The sequence below is a fragment of the Eublepharis macularius genome, chromosome 5 (assembly GCF_028583425.1).
Source record: "Eublepharis macularius isolate TG4126 chromosome 5, MPM_Emac_v1.0, whole genome shotgun sequence".
NCBI classification, from domain to species: domain Eukaryota; kingdom Metazoa; phylum Chordata; class Lepidosauria; order Squamata; family Eublepharidae; genus Eublepharis; species Eublepharis macularius.
The window spans coordinates 76,870,376-76,888,355 of NC_072794.1; the positions used below are offsets into that span (position 1 = coordinate 76,870,376).

Sequence of the window (17,980 nt, forward strand, 5' to 3'; positions counted from 1 at the left end):
CCACTAAGAACAAAACCTTTAACAATAGAAACTTCAATTTACAACTCGGTGGTCTCATCAAGTCTGCTAGCACTAACTGTAGTGACCATTGCAGTACAATTTCCTTAACCAGTGGAAATACATTCTGTAAGCCTTTAAGAATTAAGAAATGATTTTGATATACTATGTGAAAACACAGACTTTCCATCAATTTTTGGATGGAAGGCTGATATAGCAGCCAAATAAACCTTAACAGAAGAGTTGGAAAGGCCCTCTTAAGGAATAAGAGGAACTCTAAGATGTCTGCTAACTGGTAATCAAAGGCTTCTAATCCCTTTTGAGTGGCCCATGATCTAAAACATGCCCATTAAAAAGTATATGACCTTCTAGTATTGTCCTATCTAGCACTTAGTATTATCTCTGTCACTCTGTCTGACATATTTCCGGTCCTGTTATGTGCCATGAGGTCAGTCTCAATCTGGGTAGGTCATGATACCAAACTCCCGTCAGTCAGTAGATCTGGTTCCAAACCGAACTGAGACAGCTGCATTACATGCTGGAACCACGATTGTCTGGGGCAATAACAATCTTGTGTGTGGCTTGTCTCTCTGGATCTTGCTGACTGTCTTGGTGATTAATGGGATAGGAGGGAAGGCATAAAACAGGTGCCCTTTCCAGGTGAGTTGGAAAGCATCTCCCAAGGAGTTGATTCCTATCCCTCCCTGGAACAAAAACTCGGTCCCTTTTGACCCCTCCCCCTTTGGCAAATAAATCTATCTCAAGAAATCCCCATTCTGTGAACACCCGCTCCAAGTAAATGTCTGATAGGGTCCAGTTACGATTTTCTGTACTGAGTCTGCTCAATTTGTCTGCCACCATATTCGTGGTACCCAGTATGTGTACTGCATGCATGAAGGTGCCTTTGTCTACTGCCCACTCCCAAATGCAAATTGCATCCTCACAAAGCACCTTAGAAGTGGTTTGTTTAAGTTTGTTTAAGTAAAACATGGCAATACAATTGTCTGTCAGTATCTGGATGGTCTTCTGCTTCACAATATCTGTAAACGTGATAAGGGCATAATAAATGGCTCTCAACTCGAATACATTAATGTGTAACCTCTCTCTCTTCGCATATGCTTACAGGATCCAAAGCAGTGCCCTTGAGGTTTGCCCTAAGCCTCTTGCTCCCTTGGCCAAGAATGCTGGTGTTTGAAGCTCTCCCTCCATGGACTTCCCTGCTCTTTCGATAGGTAATTATCGCCTTGCAATACCTCAAATCTATTCCATCTTCACCACTGCTTTTCTTAGGCCTCTTGTGTGTCTGTGTGTGTATGCATTTACCCCTTGCATAAAAATTACCCTTTAATTAATAACACCGGCTTCGTTTGTGTATATCCTTGGAAAAGGACTCCGTAAATTATTGGTGAATAGATCCCGCGGTTAGCGACCTCTCGCATAACTGTCTTCCTTGCTTGCTAATTCCCCCCACAAATTCTATTTACTTGCAAGGAGACCAACTCAGGTAACAGTACCTGGTATTGAAAAATTTTGTCCTTACATATGAAATGTAAAAACCTATGTTTTGGGAGTATTGTGATATGAAAATATGCATCCTTTATGTCCAGGATCACAAACCAGGTATCATGTGGCATCAACTGCAACATCATATTAAGTGTGACCATTCTGAATTTCTTAGTACAGATAAATTTGTTTAGACCACTAAGATCTAAAATTAGCCTAACACCCCCATTTTTTTTTTTGTCTGCTAGAAACATCTTAGAATAAAAGCCTCATTCTGTCTCCTGGACAGGTGTTTCTTGTATTGTCCCTTTCTTCTGCAATTCAGTTATCTCTGCCTATAATTTGTCCGAAAAAAACATGAGTGGAAAAATCAGGCTCTGGCCAGGGTAACAATCAAACTCAATTTTATAACCAACTTTGATAATCTACAACACCCAGTTATCTATGGCGATCTCTGCCCATGCTGAATAGAAACTTGTCAGCCTATCCCCAAATGTGGCTGACAAGTCAGAATTGTTTTGACTGAGCCTGTTTCTCTTTGCCCAGGGGTTTTTGCTGGCCCTGTTGTGGGCGATTGTTCAAACGTCTCCGCTGGTACTGCCCCTGGTGAGTCTGGGCTTGCCTGTACTGCGCATATTGAGGATACGGTTGGTATCTATACTGCTTGCTCCTGTAAGGCTGCTGGGAGCAGTATTGATACCGCTGGTTCGACGGTTGTTTAGGGAAGAGTACACCATAAGATTGAGCCGTTTGCCTATCTTTGCGCTTCTATGAGAGGTAATCGTCAGTCTTAGTTAAGAAGAAGGTTTGGCCTTCAAAAGGCGAGTCCTTGATCTTGTTTCTGGTCTCAATAGGGAGTACCGTTGTTTGCAGCCATGCATGTCTTCATGACACAACTGAAGAAGTTAAAGCTCATGCTGAGGTGTCTGCCAAGTTATGCCCTGCGTTATGCCTGGACAGCTTTTGGACCTCTTCAAGAATCACCTTGGCTAACAGCTTCTGGTCCTGTGGAAGCTTCTCTATGAACGTTGCCATGGGATTGCACAAAAATACTTGGTAGGCCCCCATTATAGCTGTGTAGTTAGCTATTTTGACATTCAGGGCAGCCGAAGATTATACCTTCCTCTCCAATGAGTCGAGCTTCCTACTCTCTTTGCCCACCGGGTTCATATGGGAACCTTGTCTCTGACCTGCATCTCTTCCATCACCAAAGAAGATGGGGCTGGATGATTAAAGAGAAAAGTACAGATGTCTTCTCTTGTTTTATAAACACCTTTGAATTTCTTAGAAGTAGGGTGAGCTGACACTGGTTTCTCACATATAGTGTTGATCAGCTCTACAGATCCCTCTATGAACGGGAAAGCCATGTTCGCAGGGTTACCCAAGTAAAGATGCTGAAGGATGTTGTCCTTCAGTGTGTGTGTGTGTGTGCGTGTGCGTGTGCGCACACACACACACATACACACACACTGAGGCCAATATGATGCATGAAGAAGGGAACATCATGAGACTGGCAGGGAGACCTCCTGATCAGTGCCCACAAGCCACCCTCTCTGCAAAGACTTTGGAGTGGCCACGCTGCACCCAGATGAATGGGCTTGCGTGCCAAGATGCCAGCCACTGCTGATGTTCCTGTAGGAACCAAGGCTAGCCGTGGGAGAGAGAGAGAGAGAGAGAGAGAGAGAGAGAGAGAGAGAGAGAGAGAGAGAGAGAGAGAGAGAGAAGCCATGATTCCAGAGCAGTTTCAAAAGGACAACAACTTTTCCTGTGGACGCCACAGCTAGCCAGGGCTGCTGGCATGAACTGCTTACATGTTGCACCTTTGATGTGCAGATACACAAAGCGAAGACCAGGAAATGAGGCGCCTCTGACTCTGGGAATCACCCATTGAAACTATCACCTTCAACTATCAAAACAACGGAGTGCAGTAAAATGCAGATGATGCCCCATTTGTATCTTTTCTTCTGCATAGAGGTGAAACAAAGCGCCATCAACAAACTCAATCACTTCCTCCCCTCTCCTTCCCCTTCCTCCTTCCCTCTATCGAGGTGTCACGACGGAAAACATTAGATCCCAAATTATCCTTTTTGGATATCAAGTGTCTTGCTAAATTGACACATTTATTGCTATTGGTAAATTTCCTGAGAACTATCAACAGGGCACAGCCCATTCCAATAGTAGTACCCCAGGACAGGGAACTGGCTATTTAAGGGAGAGGCTAACGCTCCCTGGGGTGCGCGCCATTTCCCCCATCCTAACTACCATAGCGCAGGCACCACGTTAGACTTCCCCCACCCTTGCTGCTAAGATCTCTACTTCTCAACAGACAAGTGAGTATTGCCCAACAACACCCTGCTAATGCACTGGCTCTATATGCTTTCCACCCCTTTCATTTCCTAGTCTTGTAATGAATGTGTGTGTGATTCCTGTATTTTGCATAAGAAAAATCATTAAGTAAAGGATGTGATTCATTAAAATATTAGTCTCCTCGCTTATTGAAGGTGGTCCGGATTACTGACCCTGGTATACAGTTGGTCAAGATCCCTGATATTAACCTTCTGTACATTAATTCCCCATTTTTAGAGCAGTTTGGCTAACAAGACCATAGGGAGCATCTGCTCAGTGTATAAGTGATAATCCTCGTTTGGAGAGAACCTTCCAGCTCCCATCACTGCCTTGTCAGGGGATGCTTCCAAGGCTGGGCTTGGGCTCCATTCGTGTTTTGGATCCAAGAGCTGGTAAGACATTGTGGGTCTGGGGGTCTCATAAGGAGCAGACAAACTTCTCCAAACCTGAGGTCACAGAGTGAGCATGGTGTGGTCTTCCTTGGTCTGATCCATACCTAGACGAACTCTGGTGTGGCCAGGATTGGTACAGATAATCATAATAATGTAGTCTGTCTTCTTCACCCATCCAAAGAGAGTCTGGCAGGAAGCCCTCCAGTAGTTCACCCTCCTCAGCTGAGGACTGGTAAGAGGGGGATCTAGAGCGGAGTGATGGTGTTTGGGGTTTGTCAACAACCAACAGCTCATTCACCTCTGTATGCAGTTGCCTATGTTTGGTCTTCTTTTTGGCTTTCTTGCACAGAGGTTCCACAAATTCCAAGGAAGTCAGCTTTGCGTGATCCAATCCCGTCGGAACCGCACTTTTCAGATCCAACCTCTTCTGGGCTGGGTCTCTCAACTCTGAGCTCCTCAAATCCGAACTTATGGTGGTAGTTGGATCCGAGCACATCTTCTTAGTCTTTGCTGGTGTTGGTGTCAGTTCCAATTTCGAAGGTGACTTTGTGTGTTGCTTCTGAATCTGAGGGAAACCCGTTAGACTCTGGGTCTTGAGTGCCTGATTATGCCTGCTCCGAGATGGTCCCAATGTTAATGTTTTTTAAAAATATTTTTATTAACATTAACAGCTATCATCAAACAAAACAATATATGCAAATTAAAACCAGATCAATACGAATTTGTCAGTATCTATACAATAAACCAGTAACACATTGTAAATATGTCACAAACAGAACAATCTTAACAGTAGAGATATTAATAATAATATAACAATCTGCACAAAAGGTCACCACAAACCCCACATTTCCATATCAATAACATCTTGGTAAGGTAGCTTTGTCAAAAGTAGTTCATTTTTAGAAAGAAATTCGAGGAAAGGCTCCCACTTAACATAAAAATTCTAAGTACCAGTGGGGTTTTTCTGTAGGTATAGTTTTTCTGTTATTTTTTCCATTATTAGAAAATCCCATATCTTGTTGAACCAGGTATTAATTGTAGGAACTGATTGTGACTTCCAAAATGAAGCAAGTGAGGATTTAGCTGCATGAATTAATATAGTTATTAAATCCCTTCTAACAGAAGGAATATTTAGATCTTCCCAATTATCCAAAAAAAGGATTTCTGGTTTTAGAGGAATTTTATATGAAGTTATAAGTTCTACTTGATGTAAAATCTTTTTCCAAAATTCTTTTACATACTTGCAGTTCCACCAACAATGTACATAATAACCTAGTTCCCCGCATTGTTTCCAACATAGGGGAGAACTTTTTGAATAGATTTTTGACAACTTATAGGGTGTGAGGTACCAGTAATTAATAATTTTGTACGATTGTAAATAAAGATTGATCACTTGTGTATTAAATGAATTAGAAACCCAAATTCATTCCCAATCAGTATTTGAAATATTGATTTCCCAATCTTTTTACCATCTGAAATATAGATTAGTATTCGGTGTGCTTGATAAGTGTATTAGTAAATTGTACATTTTAGAACTTAAACCTTTTCTTATGAATTGTTGAGTGGCAATAAAATGTTCAAACTCAGTTTTTGGTTTATTCATTATTTCTTTCAGCTTGATATCTTTTGAAAAATAGACTAATTGGAAGTAGGAGACCCAAGACATTTTCTGTCCCATTTTTTCTTCTAATTTATGCTTTTCTAACAGGCCGATTTTCATAGCAATATCAATTAAACGAGGGTTACTGTATTGATCTTTGGTTTTTAAATTGATTATCTTATAATTACATTTTGGATCTTCTTGCAAAGCAATGGTAGCAAAGCGAGACACCTTGGGGATTAATTTTTTTTTATATCTATCCCATGTTTTTAAAATAGCTATTAAAAATGGATTATGATTAATTTCTTTGGGCCTATGATTAGATTTTTTCCAATCCCAATGTTAATGTAATGGAGTGGGTAGACGGGTGTTGGATCCGATCCAGGGATCTCACCTTTGGAATCGAAGTCGGGCTCCGGGCCTTAGAGCATTCACTGCTTCCCACGGTTGTTGGGGAAGTAATCTTTGGGTTATCGGTAGCCTTCATGGCTCTTTCCCATAGTAAAGCCTTCAGCCTGGTCGCTCTTTTGGCTCTTGCCTTGGGAGAGAACCTCCAGCAATGTTTGCATGTCTGAACATTGTACGGTTCCCCCAGACACTCCAGACAAATGAAGTGCCCATCCAGTTTTGTCATCTTGGTTGCACAAGTAGTGCAGCATTTGAATAAAGCTCTCTCTGCCATAATGGCGTCTTACCAATCTTCTTCTTCTCCTTCCTTCCTAGATTGTGAGTGGATGAGCAAGAACCTTCCTAGTCAGCGGCGAAGAAAGAACTGAGGGTGAGGGGCCGCTTCCTTCTGGTGCCGTGTTTGGAGAGAAAGGCCATGTATGCATACCAGAGAGGCGCGTGCCCCCTAGCGGACATTAGCTTTGAAAAATTCACCGACTGGCAGGCTTGTGCATGCGCAATCCCATGTGGGACTGCACAGAAGACAGACAATGACCAAGGGGATCTGCTATCTTGAGCTTGATTCTCACCAACAGGGAAGAACTGATTGATGAGATTAAAGTAATGGGCATCTTGGGTAGTAATTTTGAAATTTACAGTCTTGAGGAAGGGAAAAGCTGTCAAACATATTGGCTGGACTTCAGGAAAGCAAATTTTAACAAAATTATGCTGAGTAGAATCCCATGGTCAGAAATACTTAAGGAAAAGGAAGTTCACGAGTTAAAAGTGAAAGATTGAAAGCACAATCACAAATGATTCCTATGAGAAGGAAAAATGGGAGGAGCCTAAGGTAGCCAAGATGGCACCATAAACAGCTTTCTAAAGATTTGAGAAATAAAAAAAAGACTCATTTAGGGAACAGAGGGGGGGCCTTAAAACCAAGGATGAATATAAACAAATAACCAGTGCTTGTAGGGAGTGTGTTAGAAAAGCTAAAGCTCAGTATGAGCTTAGGCTAGCAAGAAATGCTAAAAACAATGAAAAGGGTTCTTTGTTTATGTTCAAAGTAAGAAAAAGAGCAAGGACATGGTAGGCCCATTGCAGGGACAGGAAAGTGAAATTGTAACAGGTGATGAAGAGCGGGCAGAACTGCTCAATTCCTACTTTTCTTCAGTCTTCTCCTGAGAGGAAAATGGTGCTCAACATGGCAATAACAGAACACATGATGAGGGAAGGGAGTTACAGACTAGGATTAGTACAGGGATAGCACATAAACAGCTGGTTTCTTTAAATGAAACTAAGTCCTTAGGGCCAAATGAATTGCACCCAAGGGTACTAAAATAACTCGCAGATGTAATTTCTGAGCCTCTGTCCATTATTTTTGAGAATTCTTGGAGAACAGATGTGGTACCAGAAGACTGGAGGTAGGCAAATGTTGTCCCCATCTTCAAGAAGGGGGAAAAGGAGGATCAGAGTAACTACTGACCCATCAGCTTGATGTCTATATCTAAAAAAGTTTTAGAACAAATCATCAGTCAATCCTTGAACATTTAGAAAGGATGGCTGTGATTACTAAGAGCCAGCATGGGTTTCTTAAGAACAAGTCATGTCAGACTAACTGTACCTCTTTTTTTGAAAAAGTTACTACCTTGCTGGACCAGGGGAATGCTGTAGACATAGTTTATCTTGATTTTAGTAAGGCTTTTGGTAAGGTTACACATAATATCCTTGTTGACAAGTTGGTAAAATGTGGCTTGGATCCTATTACTGTTGGGTGGATCTGTAACTGGTTGACAGATCACACCCAAAGAGTGTTAATAGTTCCTCATCGTCTTGGAGAAGAGTGACAAGTGGAGTGTCTCAGGGATTGGTCCTGGGACCTGTTCTGTTCAACATTTTAAGAAATGATTTGGATGAATAGAGGGAATTTGCAGATGATACTCAATTGGGAGGGGTAGCAAATATGGTAGAAGACAGAGTTAGGATACAGGATGATCTTGACAGGCTGGAAAACTGGGCTAAAACAAAAGGAATTTCAACAGAGATAAATGTTCTGCATTTAGATAGGAAAACTCAAATGCCTAATTATAGGATGAGGGAGACTTGTCTTGGCAGCAGTACGTGTGAAAAGGATCTAGGAGTTTTAGTAGACCATACACTGAACATGAGTCAGCAATGTGATGTGGTAGCTAAAAAGGCAAATGCAATTTTGGGCTGCATCAACAAAAGTATAGTGTCCAGATCATGCGAAATGATAGTATTGCTCTACTCTGCTCTGGTTAGACCTCACTTGGAGTACTGTGTTCAGTTTTGGGCACCACAATTTCAAAAGGATATAGATAAACTGGAACATATCCAAAGGAGGGCAACAAAGATGGTGAGGAGTCTGGAGAAAAGTCCAATGAGGAAAGGTTGAAGGAGCTTGGTATGTTTAGCCTGGAGAGGAGACGACTTAGAGGTGATTATGACAACAAACTTCAAGTACTTGAAGGGCTGTCATATAAAGAATGGTGTGGCATCATTTTCTATTGCCTCAGAAGGTTAGACCAGAACCAACAGGTTGAAATTAAATCAAAAGAGTTTTTGGCTAAACATCAGGGAGAATTTCCTGACAGTTAAGAGCAGTCCCTCAGTGGAACAGGCTTCTTTGGGAAGTGGTGGGCTCTCCTTCTTCGGAGGGTTTTAAGTAGAGGCTAGATGGCCATCTGACAGCAATGCTGATTCTGTGAACCTAGTCAGATCATAAGAGGGAGGGCAGGAAGGGTTAGCGCTCCGTTCTCATGGCTCCATCTTACACGCTCAGGGTAATGCCAATCGCCTCTTTGGGATCGGGAAGCAATTTTCCTCAGGCTAGTTTGGCTAAGGATCCTGGAGTTTTTCCATCTTTTGGGCATGGAGCTGGGGTCACTGGGGGTGTGGAGAGGGGAAGTAGTTGTGAATTGCTTGCATTGTGAGGGGGGTTTGACTAGATGACCCTAGAGGTCCTCTTCAACTCTATGATTCTGTTTCTCTACCTCTTTCCTTTTTAAGAGGGTTAGAGGACTTTGAGCAATAGAAGCATCGTCTTGCACTCTGAGATAACTTCTGTAAGAAATTTTACACGATTGCCACTAACAATAACCATCTTTATTACCAAATACAGAGGTCAAGGAGAAAAAACAATGAGAAGGCAGGTAAAATTATATGTTTTTGTGGCAATCTTTTAAGGTTTTCAGTGCCTTATGCTTGGTTTTGTTCATGGAGGACTAACTCCAATAAAATAATCTCAGTAATTTAAATATCGATCAGCCAACATAATTTTATAAATTAAACAAAGAGATACAAATGTGTCTGAGCTTTGAAGAGCTCTGTAAGCTTACTGCTATTGTGGATATTTCAGCAAGAATCAATGAGCTTGCTTAAGAAAGGAACCAAAATATCCTATCTTGTGAAATGACAAGATTCTTGAGCACAATGACCATCATTATTTTGGTTTATTTGATGTCCTTGCCCTGCTCCCTTCCCCTTTTCTTCTTTGCTGTCCTGTAAAATGTCAGCAGCTTCTCTTTAAAGGCTATACTTCCACCTTTATTTAAAGCTCTGAGAAACAGCTTGACTGTGAACCTTTCTTCAGACCCTGACTTCAAGACTGGAAGTTGTTTACTTCCTTTTTATCCCCTATTTTAAAGCTGTATTTTTTCCATTTCCAGACACAACATTTCCTTAATGTACATACTCCATTGAATGCATGCTAAACATTTCAAGTTATACGACACTTGAAAATTTTATCAGGACCTCTGGAACTTGGTCTGGATCCCCAGGTGCATCTTACCTGAAAAGCCTGCGCCAGACATGTACTCCTACTACTTGTAATTTATTCTTTGTGCTGAAAGATCTGCAGCACTGTGCCACTGACTGTTGTTGGCATAACTGGGCATAGCATTAGTGCCATTATACACTACAGTAATATTTTGAGCTTTCCTGTAGCACAGTGGGCTTGGGTGGTATATGGATACAGGGGGGGATCCATGAGGACTCATAGGAGAAGGGAGCCAACCTTTCCCTCAACCCCTGCTTCTTCCCCTCCCATTGCTGCTTTTTCTTTCTTCTGGCTCCAGTATCAGTTTTTACTGCCCCCCTCTTGCAATTGTTGCCTTTTCCTTCCCTCCCTGGTATCCTAGCTGCTTGATGTGATGGTGACCTTGTCTTGCAATCCATCCCCAACAGCTGGTATGCAGCAATGGTTTGGAGCAAAACGTGCACTCTTTGCTCCAAGATTCTCCCCATCACTGTAGGCAGCTGCTACAAGAGCCTTGGAGAACAAGAAAAAATGAAGAGATAGCAGCAATGGGGGGGGGAGACTTCTTTCTTCACTCCCAATTTCCTTCACTGCCTTCCCGCCACCACCTCCTCCTTTGCCCCACTGTCAGCTGTCACTGCCTTCTTCCCTTTAAGGCTGCCTACCCTCCCATCCAAACATTTCCAGTACTCAGCTAATAATAATAATAATAATAACATTCGATTTATATACCGCCCTTCAGGACAACTTAATGCCCACTCAGAGCGGTTTACAAAGTGTTATTATTACCCCACAACAATCACCCTGTGAGGTGGGTGGGGCTAAGAGAGCTCAAGAGAACTGTGACTCGCCCAAGGTCACTGGCCAACCTCTTCCTCCACCACTACCAGGCCCTCGCTCCCAGCATAATGCATCTTGGGGGTAGCTAGGCAATCATTAAGATGGCAACTGAGGATCTTATGACACTTATCAACTTTGGGAAACAAACATTCCCATTTCACTTTTTCAAGCTTTCAAATTTTTCTGCAAAGATAGAAACTGTCTCAGATTTGTAGAGGAATGTCCCCTAATTATACTTCATCCCATTATGCATATTTTTTAATCTGTACCAAGGTCCAGGTTCAGCATTAAATATAAGATCAAAGTCAAATTTACTGAAATGATTCAGACATAAGAGTTCACCTATACAGTTCCCATAATTTGAACAGTTATAGAATTTCAGGGATTTCTTTGGCCCATTCACAGAACCTTAATCAGAATCTATTACCTTGGTTGTTCAGGAACAGATTCTTCAGGTGTTACATAAAATTTGATTGAAGTTAGAGACTTTTGCTCTGTATTAGCAACAGCTACAAAAGAGAACAAGTTCATTAAATATATATCCTTATTTTCCCGAATGTTTTGCTGTGTACTTAAATCCATGCCACCCAAATGATATACAAAGCCTGGCTCAGATGCTTGAATAGCATAGACATGAGGCCATTTTAAAAACTTCGGCTGGTATTATCAAATCATGGCAACTTTCTATCTTACTACTAAGTCTAAAAAGTAGTTCATATAATTGGTCATCACTTGATCCTGAGTGGAGCCACAAGACACCATGATTAGTGTTCTCTCATAGGTAAGTGTGTGAGGCTCAATGAGCATTTGAAAAAGATCAAACTCGTCTGAGAAATCCAATCCACTTATCACATATTTAAAGGTAAATGATGAACTCAGTTCAGTTGCAAATTGTATAGCTCCGCTACAATCCTTAAAAAAAAAATCATGCAAGTGAATCACATCAAAATCCAACAGATTTATTCACACCTTCACGAGAAGACTACTTCATGCTTTGAGGGACCACACTCTGAGGAAACATGGTGGTAACAAAACCCTAAGGAGGGATGTGAACCTCAAATTACATCCCAGAAATTTCAGAGCCATGGGAAAAAACTGAGAATTTTTTTTTTGTGAGGGAAAAAACAGAAATGTTGTGGGAAAGCTTAAACCTAAGTAATACCTCCTTACCAGAACTAATTTTACTGCATTAACATCAAATGCCCCATTCAGCATGTAAAATTTTATTTTGCTGTGTTTATGAAACTTAGAAATATAAATGTATTAGTCTTCTGCAAATAAGATTATGAATATAATCCAACACTTATTAGAGGGAAAAGAGCTTCAAACCACAGTACCATATGCTACCTTAGCATACATATCTTAGTTTTTCATCGTCATGGCTTCTGTGCAGTCCCACATTGGATCTGCACATGAGTAGGCTTTCAGTGGATGTTCCAAAGTTCCTAGAGGTGAGAGACACTCGCCTGACCTTTTCGCTCACTTTCCCCCCCCCAGTCATGACTATAAAAGGCTGGGCAAGCAACTGTGTCCCTCAGTTCTTTTTTGGCCACCACTGAAAAAGGATGTCTCCAGCTCTGCTCTTTGGATCCAAACCCTGATTCATGAGAATTTCAGCCTTTGGATCCATGCCTTCAAAGGTGCTTTTCAAGAAGTGTGTCTGTTGGGGGACAAAGGTGACTCAGTCATATGGCCATGAGAAATGCCTATTCTGTTTGGGTGAAGCACACAACACTTTAAGATGCTCCATATGCGAACAATTCATGCCAAAAGCATACCATGAAAGGGCATTCTATCTTAAGGTTGCATTTTGGGAGTTGGCTCTCAAGAGCACCGCTTCATCAGAACCAGCAAACGCTAACTCAGAACCACAGTGCCTTTCTCATGGCTCCACTGCCGGAAACCATTTCCAAAAGCCATAAGGTGCCATCTGAGCCTTCAACAGTTCCATCTCAGAGTCAATCAGATCCACCAGCAAAGAAGGTAAGAATGAAGACGAAACATCAAGAAAAACCCGCTTCAACACAAAAAAGAAAGAGGTCTTTTCCCACAAGCTTGGTTCCAAAGGGCAGTTCAGATCCACTCTCATGGAACCACAGATCTGAGAGAATGCCTTTTCTCTGACTCTGAGAAGGAGATCAATCTCTCCACCCTCACTATTGGAAAGTGAGATCCCAGAAGTTTTAGAGATATCGGTGGCTATCTCACCTCTACTTCCATCTCCAAACCTCATCTCTGAGATTCAGGAAGTCCAATCCTAATGACCAAATAGAGTGATCTCATCCACGACAGCACCATCATCGGTTCCAGTATTCACCATATGGGGGAAGGTCGGTTGGCTGGCTGCTGTGCCGTTATAAGTCTGTATATATATATATGTATTTTTAACTGCAAATCTGAATTGTTTTATGATTTTAATTGTTTTTAATTATTTAATGTGTTTTAATTGTATATGGTTGTAATCCACCCTGAGCCTCCTGATGCAGGGAGGGCGGAATATAAACTGAATAAAATAAATAAATGCTTCCCCTTGCCATCATTATTACATGTACAGGTATGAGGAGTCACCGCATCTCTATCCTCCTCATTATTACTACTATTAAGAGGAAGAGCCTTATGTGTCTTCTTGCTTGGAATCAAGATGAAAAGGAAAGTCTTCTGACAAGTCAGTCACAGTCCATGATACACACCTGAAACCGTCAGGATAGTCTGATGACGACTCCAACAAAAGTTCTGAGATAGCATCAGAACCACTTGCTTTAGTAACAGAGGAGTCAGCGGTTTCATCCAGTGAAGACCTTCTCATGTATACCAAACAAATGGTGAGAATGGCGTCACTGGAAATAGAGGTCAACTCCTCTACTCCAGCATCTTCTGATCCAGTGTTTCACGTTCTCCACTCCAAAACTGTGGGATCTGTGGCTTTTCTGATAATGCAAGGCATGCTTGATTTACCAAGGATGTGTGGGCCAAACGTATTTTGACACCAGTCACATCTAAGAAACTTGACATGTATAAAACTAGGCACCCTCTCACCAATTCCATTATAACTGAAGTCCTTCAGGGCAAAAGTCTCCCTAAGAGTTTAGGTCACTCAGCACCCAAGGATAAAGAGGGAGAGAAACTTGATATACTAGGGTGCAAAGTGTACTCTTTCTTGCCTTTGGCCTTCCATATTGGTAACTATAAGGCTATGACAGCTATGACAGCCCATTATCAGTTTCCTTTGATAATGATAGGAGCCCATCTAGATCTTCAGGATTAGAGGCCAGTGGCACCTTAGAGACCAACAAGATTTTCAGAGTGTAAGCTTTCAAGAGACAGAGCTCTCTTCTTCAGACACCATGAAAATCTTGTTGATTTCTAAGGTGCCACTGGAATCCTGCTGTAATACTGCAGATCAACACAGCTACGCCCCTAAACTTTCTAGATCTTATTCCTGAAGAAAAGAGACGGCTAGCAAAAATTCCGCAAGGAGAAACTTGACACTTTTTAAGCAACAGATTAATACAGCCCAACACATTGTTGATTACACATCCAGAGCTATAGCGTCAGCCACTGTTATAAGGCGTCATTCCTTGCTCAGATCCACAGCCCATGTTCTGACCTTTTCTCCTCCACTACAGATGAGGCCCTTAAGAAAATTAAAGATGACAAAGTGACAGCTCATTAGGTATAACACCACTCTATCCTGACCTGCTTAGGCCTGGGGCCTATTCGTTGCCCCTATTCCAATTACACCAAGTGTGGTTTGCACATCCTCATCACTCCTACAGGAGTTCTCTGCTGCATCGGAGGCAAGCCAAAGGATGGTTCTCGCTCTCCAAAAGAACAGTCAGGGTCCAATAAGTAGTTTTTGACTGTGCATCTCAGATGCCCTTCTCAGGCACTCCTTGCCTTCCCCTTCTAGTCTGGGAGCCAATTACTCAAGAACCGTGGGTTCTGTCTATCATCAGACAGAGTTACTGTCTGGAATTCAAAGCAACCTGTCCACATATTCCACTCTTATTGCATCCTCCTGTTCCCCCTCTTCTGCTTCTAGAGGTATACTCTCTGCTGTCCAAGGGAGCCATAGAAGAGATTCCAACTTCTTCTGCCAAGGGAACTTATTCCCGATACTCCTTAAAGAAAAAAATTAGGGGGCCCTCATCCTATTTTAGATCTTCGTTCTCTAAATTGTTTCATTTCTCCAAAAAAAGTTTTGCATGTTGTCCCTAAAAGATGTTATACCATTATTAAAATCTCAGGCTTAGTTTGCTACTATAGATTTAAGAGACGCTGGTTTTCACACTGAAATAAATGCAGAGTTCAAAAAGTTTGTTTCACTGTGAGTCTAGTACAAGGTTCTTCCATTCAGGCTGTCTTCAGCTCCTGAGTTTTCATGAAAGTCTTGGCAGTGGTTGTAAGTCACCTCAGGGAAAAAGGTTGTACACTTTTCCCATACCTTGATGACTGGCTAATAGTGACACAGTCCAGATATCTCTTGTGCTCACCACTCTTGACCAACTTGGACTCCAGTTCCTCAAGAAAGTACTTGCCTGGTGTCATCAGAAGGCAAAAGAAATTCAAAGATGGTTAGGTATCATGGCCTCTCTCACAGTGGTAGTCCCCTTTGTCATCCTCTTCAAAATTGGTTTGTCTGGGCCTTCCATCCTCAGCAACACAACCCATACAAGCGGTTGTCTATTCTTTTTTTTTCCCTTCTATTCTTGTCCTCAGATCATTATGCTGGTGGACCAACACACGAAACCTATTGGTAAGGACTCCCTTTGGCTCCACGCCCATTCACATGTCTCTCACCACCAATGTCACCCTCTCTCTCATGGACAGTGGCAGGACACACCGCCTGCCTCTAGTCAACAGACCTTCTCCACCAACAGATTATTCTCCATCACAACCTCGGCACCCTCAAGCTCACAGCATGGCTTGTACCTTCTCTAATTAAAAAATTTCCTCCCCTGTCCAAAAGATTATTTTGGAAGCTAAGAAGCCATCCACCAGAAAATCATACTTGTCAAAGTAGTCCAAGTTTTTAAGATGGGTCTTTACTGTAAGAATAGATCCCTCTGCTTGCCCCTTGCCTCCAATCCCTTACTTAGTTCAACTGAATGATCAAGGACTTGCTAACTTCTTCAAATGGCAGCCATCTATGCCCACCACAAACTGACTGGGGGAAAATATATCTTCTCCTAACCTGAATATAAATTTTTCCTTAAAGGTCTGGCCAACTTATATGTTCCAGCTTCCATGTCAACACCCCAGCAGAGTCTCTCCTGGTCCTCTTGGCTCTTATGTGTAAACCATTTGAGCCCTTGGCTACCTGGCTACTGCATTTTCTCTCCATCAAAACAGCCTTTTTAGTAGCCATTACATCAGCTAGGAGGGTGAGAGAACTGCAAGCCTTTAAACTGGACCTTCCATTCCTTAAGATATTTGATGATAAGGTTGTCCTATGATCCAGTTTACCATTCCTTCCTAAAGTGGTTTCCACCTTTCAACTTAACCAGGACGTTATACTGCCAGTGAATTTTTCTGACACCTCAGGACAAGAAAAAGCTTCTCCACACAGATGTGAGACGGCAGTGGGTACTGAAAAGTCTTTTCAACTGAAGGGCTTCACGTCCCCCTCCAGAGTAAGTCAGTTCACTAATCTCCCATGTGGGACTGCACAGAAGCCACGACAATGAAAACAGGGTTGCACTTACCTGTAACTGTTATTCATCAAGTGGTCTTCTGTGCAGGCACACATTCCTCTCTCCAACTCCACCGTGAGTTCTTCTTTTCTTTACCAGTGGTGGTCATTTGAATTTAGGGAAGCAGCCACTCAACCATACTTTTATAGCTACATCTGGAGGGAAAGGTGTGCAAAAGGCTGGATGAGCGTCTTGTGCCTCTAGGAGCTTTGGAATGTTTGTGGCAGGCCTGAGCATGCCCAGATCCCATGTGTGCCTGTACAAAAGACCACTCAATGAACAAGAGTTACAGGGAAGTGCAACCTTGTTTTATTATGAGAAGTATGGAAAAAACTAAAATGTACAAGTAAAAAAATCAACGTATCCCAGAAAACCTGTTGTGTATGTTATACACAGGTAGTATAATTGTCTAATTCTGTAGATTTTATAGTAAAAAATTTGTACTATACATTTTTTTAAAGACAGCCATACATAGAACATGTTATAGTAATCTAACCTGGATGTGATCACCATAGACTGATGATCATGCTTTTTGAGGAACAAACGTAGCTGGTGTACCAGGTGAAGCAGATAAAAGGTGCTGAAGAGGCTTTCAGGAGTAGGTGTCGAGAAACTGACTTACTTGGCCTAGTCTATTTCTTGGCTTTTCAAACCTTTAATCCAGGTTTCTAGGCCTGGATTTGCCTCTTGGTCTCAGGCTGAGGTTTAGCCAGAGAGATTGGTGGTGGAGACTGTTACTCTGGGAAATGAGGATTCACTCCCCAGTTTTGAATGTTTTTCTCTTGCCTTTCTACTCAGGCCTGCTTGTGGATACAAGGGGCCTTGACAGTAAGCCAGAATCCAACTGCATCCCCAAGCTATGGGCCTGTTCCTTCAGGGAGAATGCAACCCCATCCGTGGTAGGCTGACACCTCAATCCTCAACCAACCTTGTCACTGATCAACAGCACCTCAGCTTTGTTTAGACTGAGCTTCAGTTTATTGGCTTTCATCCATCTCTTTACCTTATCTAGGCACTTGTTCAGGATGTCTACAGACCAACAGCAGTGAAGAAGAAACAGAAATGGGTACCATTCACATATTGGTGGCATCTTTCTCCAAACCACAGGATGATTTCGCCCAGTGGTTTAAAACAGATATTAAACACCATGAGAACAAGATCCCTGAGGGACCCCATAGGATAAATGCCATGGGCTCAATCTGTTACTCAAACAGGAGGTCTCCTTAATCAGTTGGGGGACTTGGCATTAAGGAGGCAGCAAGAGGGGGTAACTGGGATTCTCTGCCTATGTCTATGGGGATTATTCCTTAGAGGACTCTCAAATGAATCAGGCAGATGTTCAATAGGAAAGTTTTTTTGTATAGGAAAAATAAAAGGCAAATGTAAAGGAAATCACACACAGCTCACATACAAGGCTAACTAGGACAATCAGGGAGGAAAGTGG

At 42.1% G+C, this 17,980-nt stretch overlaps 1 protein-coding gene across 1 annotated transcript in view; it reads right to left on the bottom strand.

The window, feature by feature from the left end:
- The window catches only part of UBE2U (ubiquitin conjugating enzyme E2 U), a 51,693-nt gene that overhangs the window by 22,605 nt on the left and 11,108 nt on the right, over nt 1-17,980 (bottom strand). Inside the window, exon 7 of the mRNA XM_054981734.1 lies at nt 11,271-11,352. Coding sequence (XP_054837709.1) covers nt 11,271-11,352 — 82 coding nt within the window. The remainder of the gene's footprint in view (nt 1-11,270; nt 11,353-17,980) is intronic.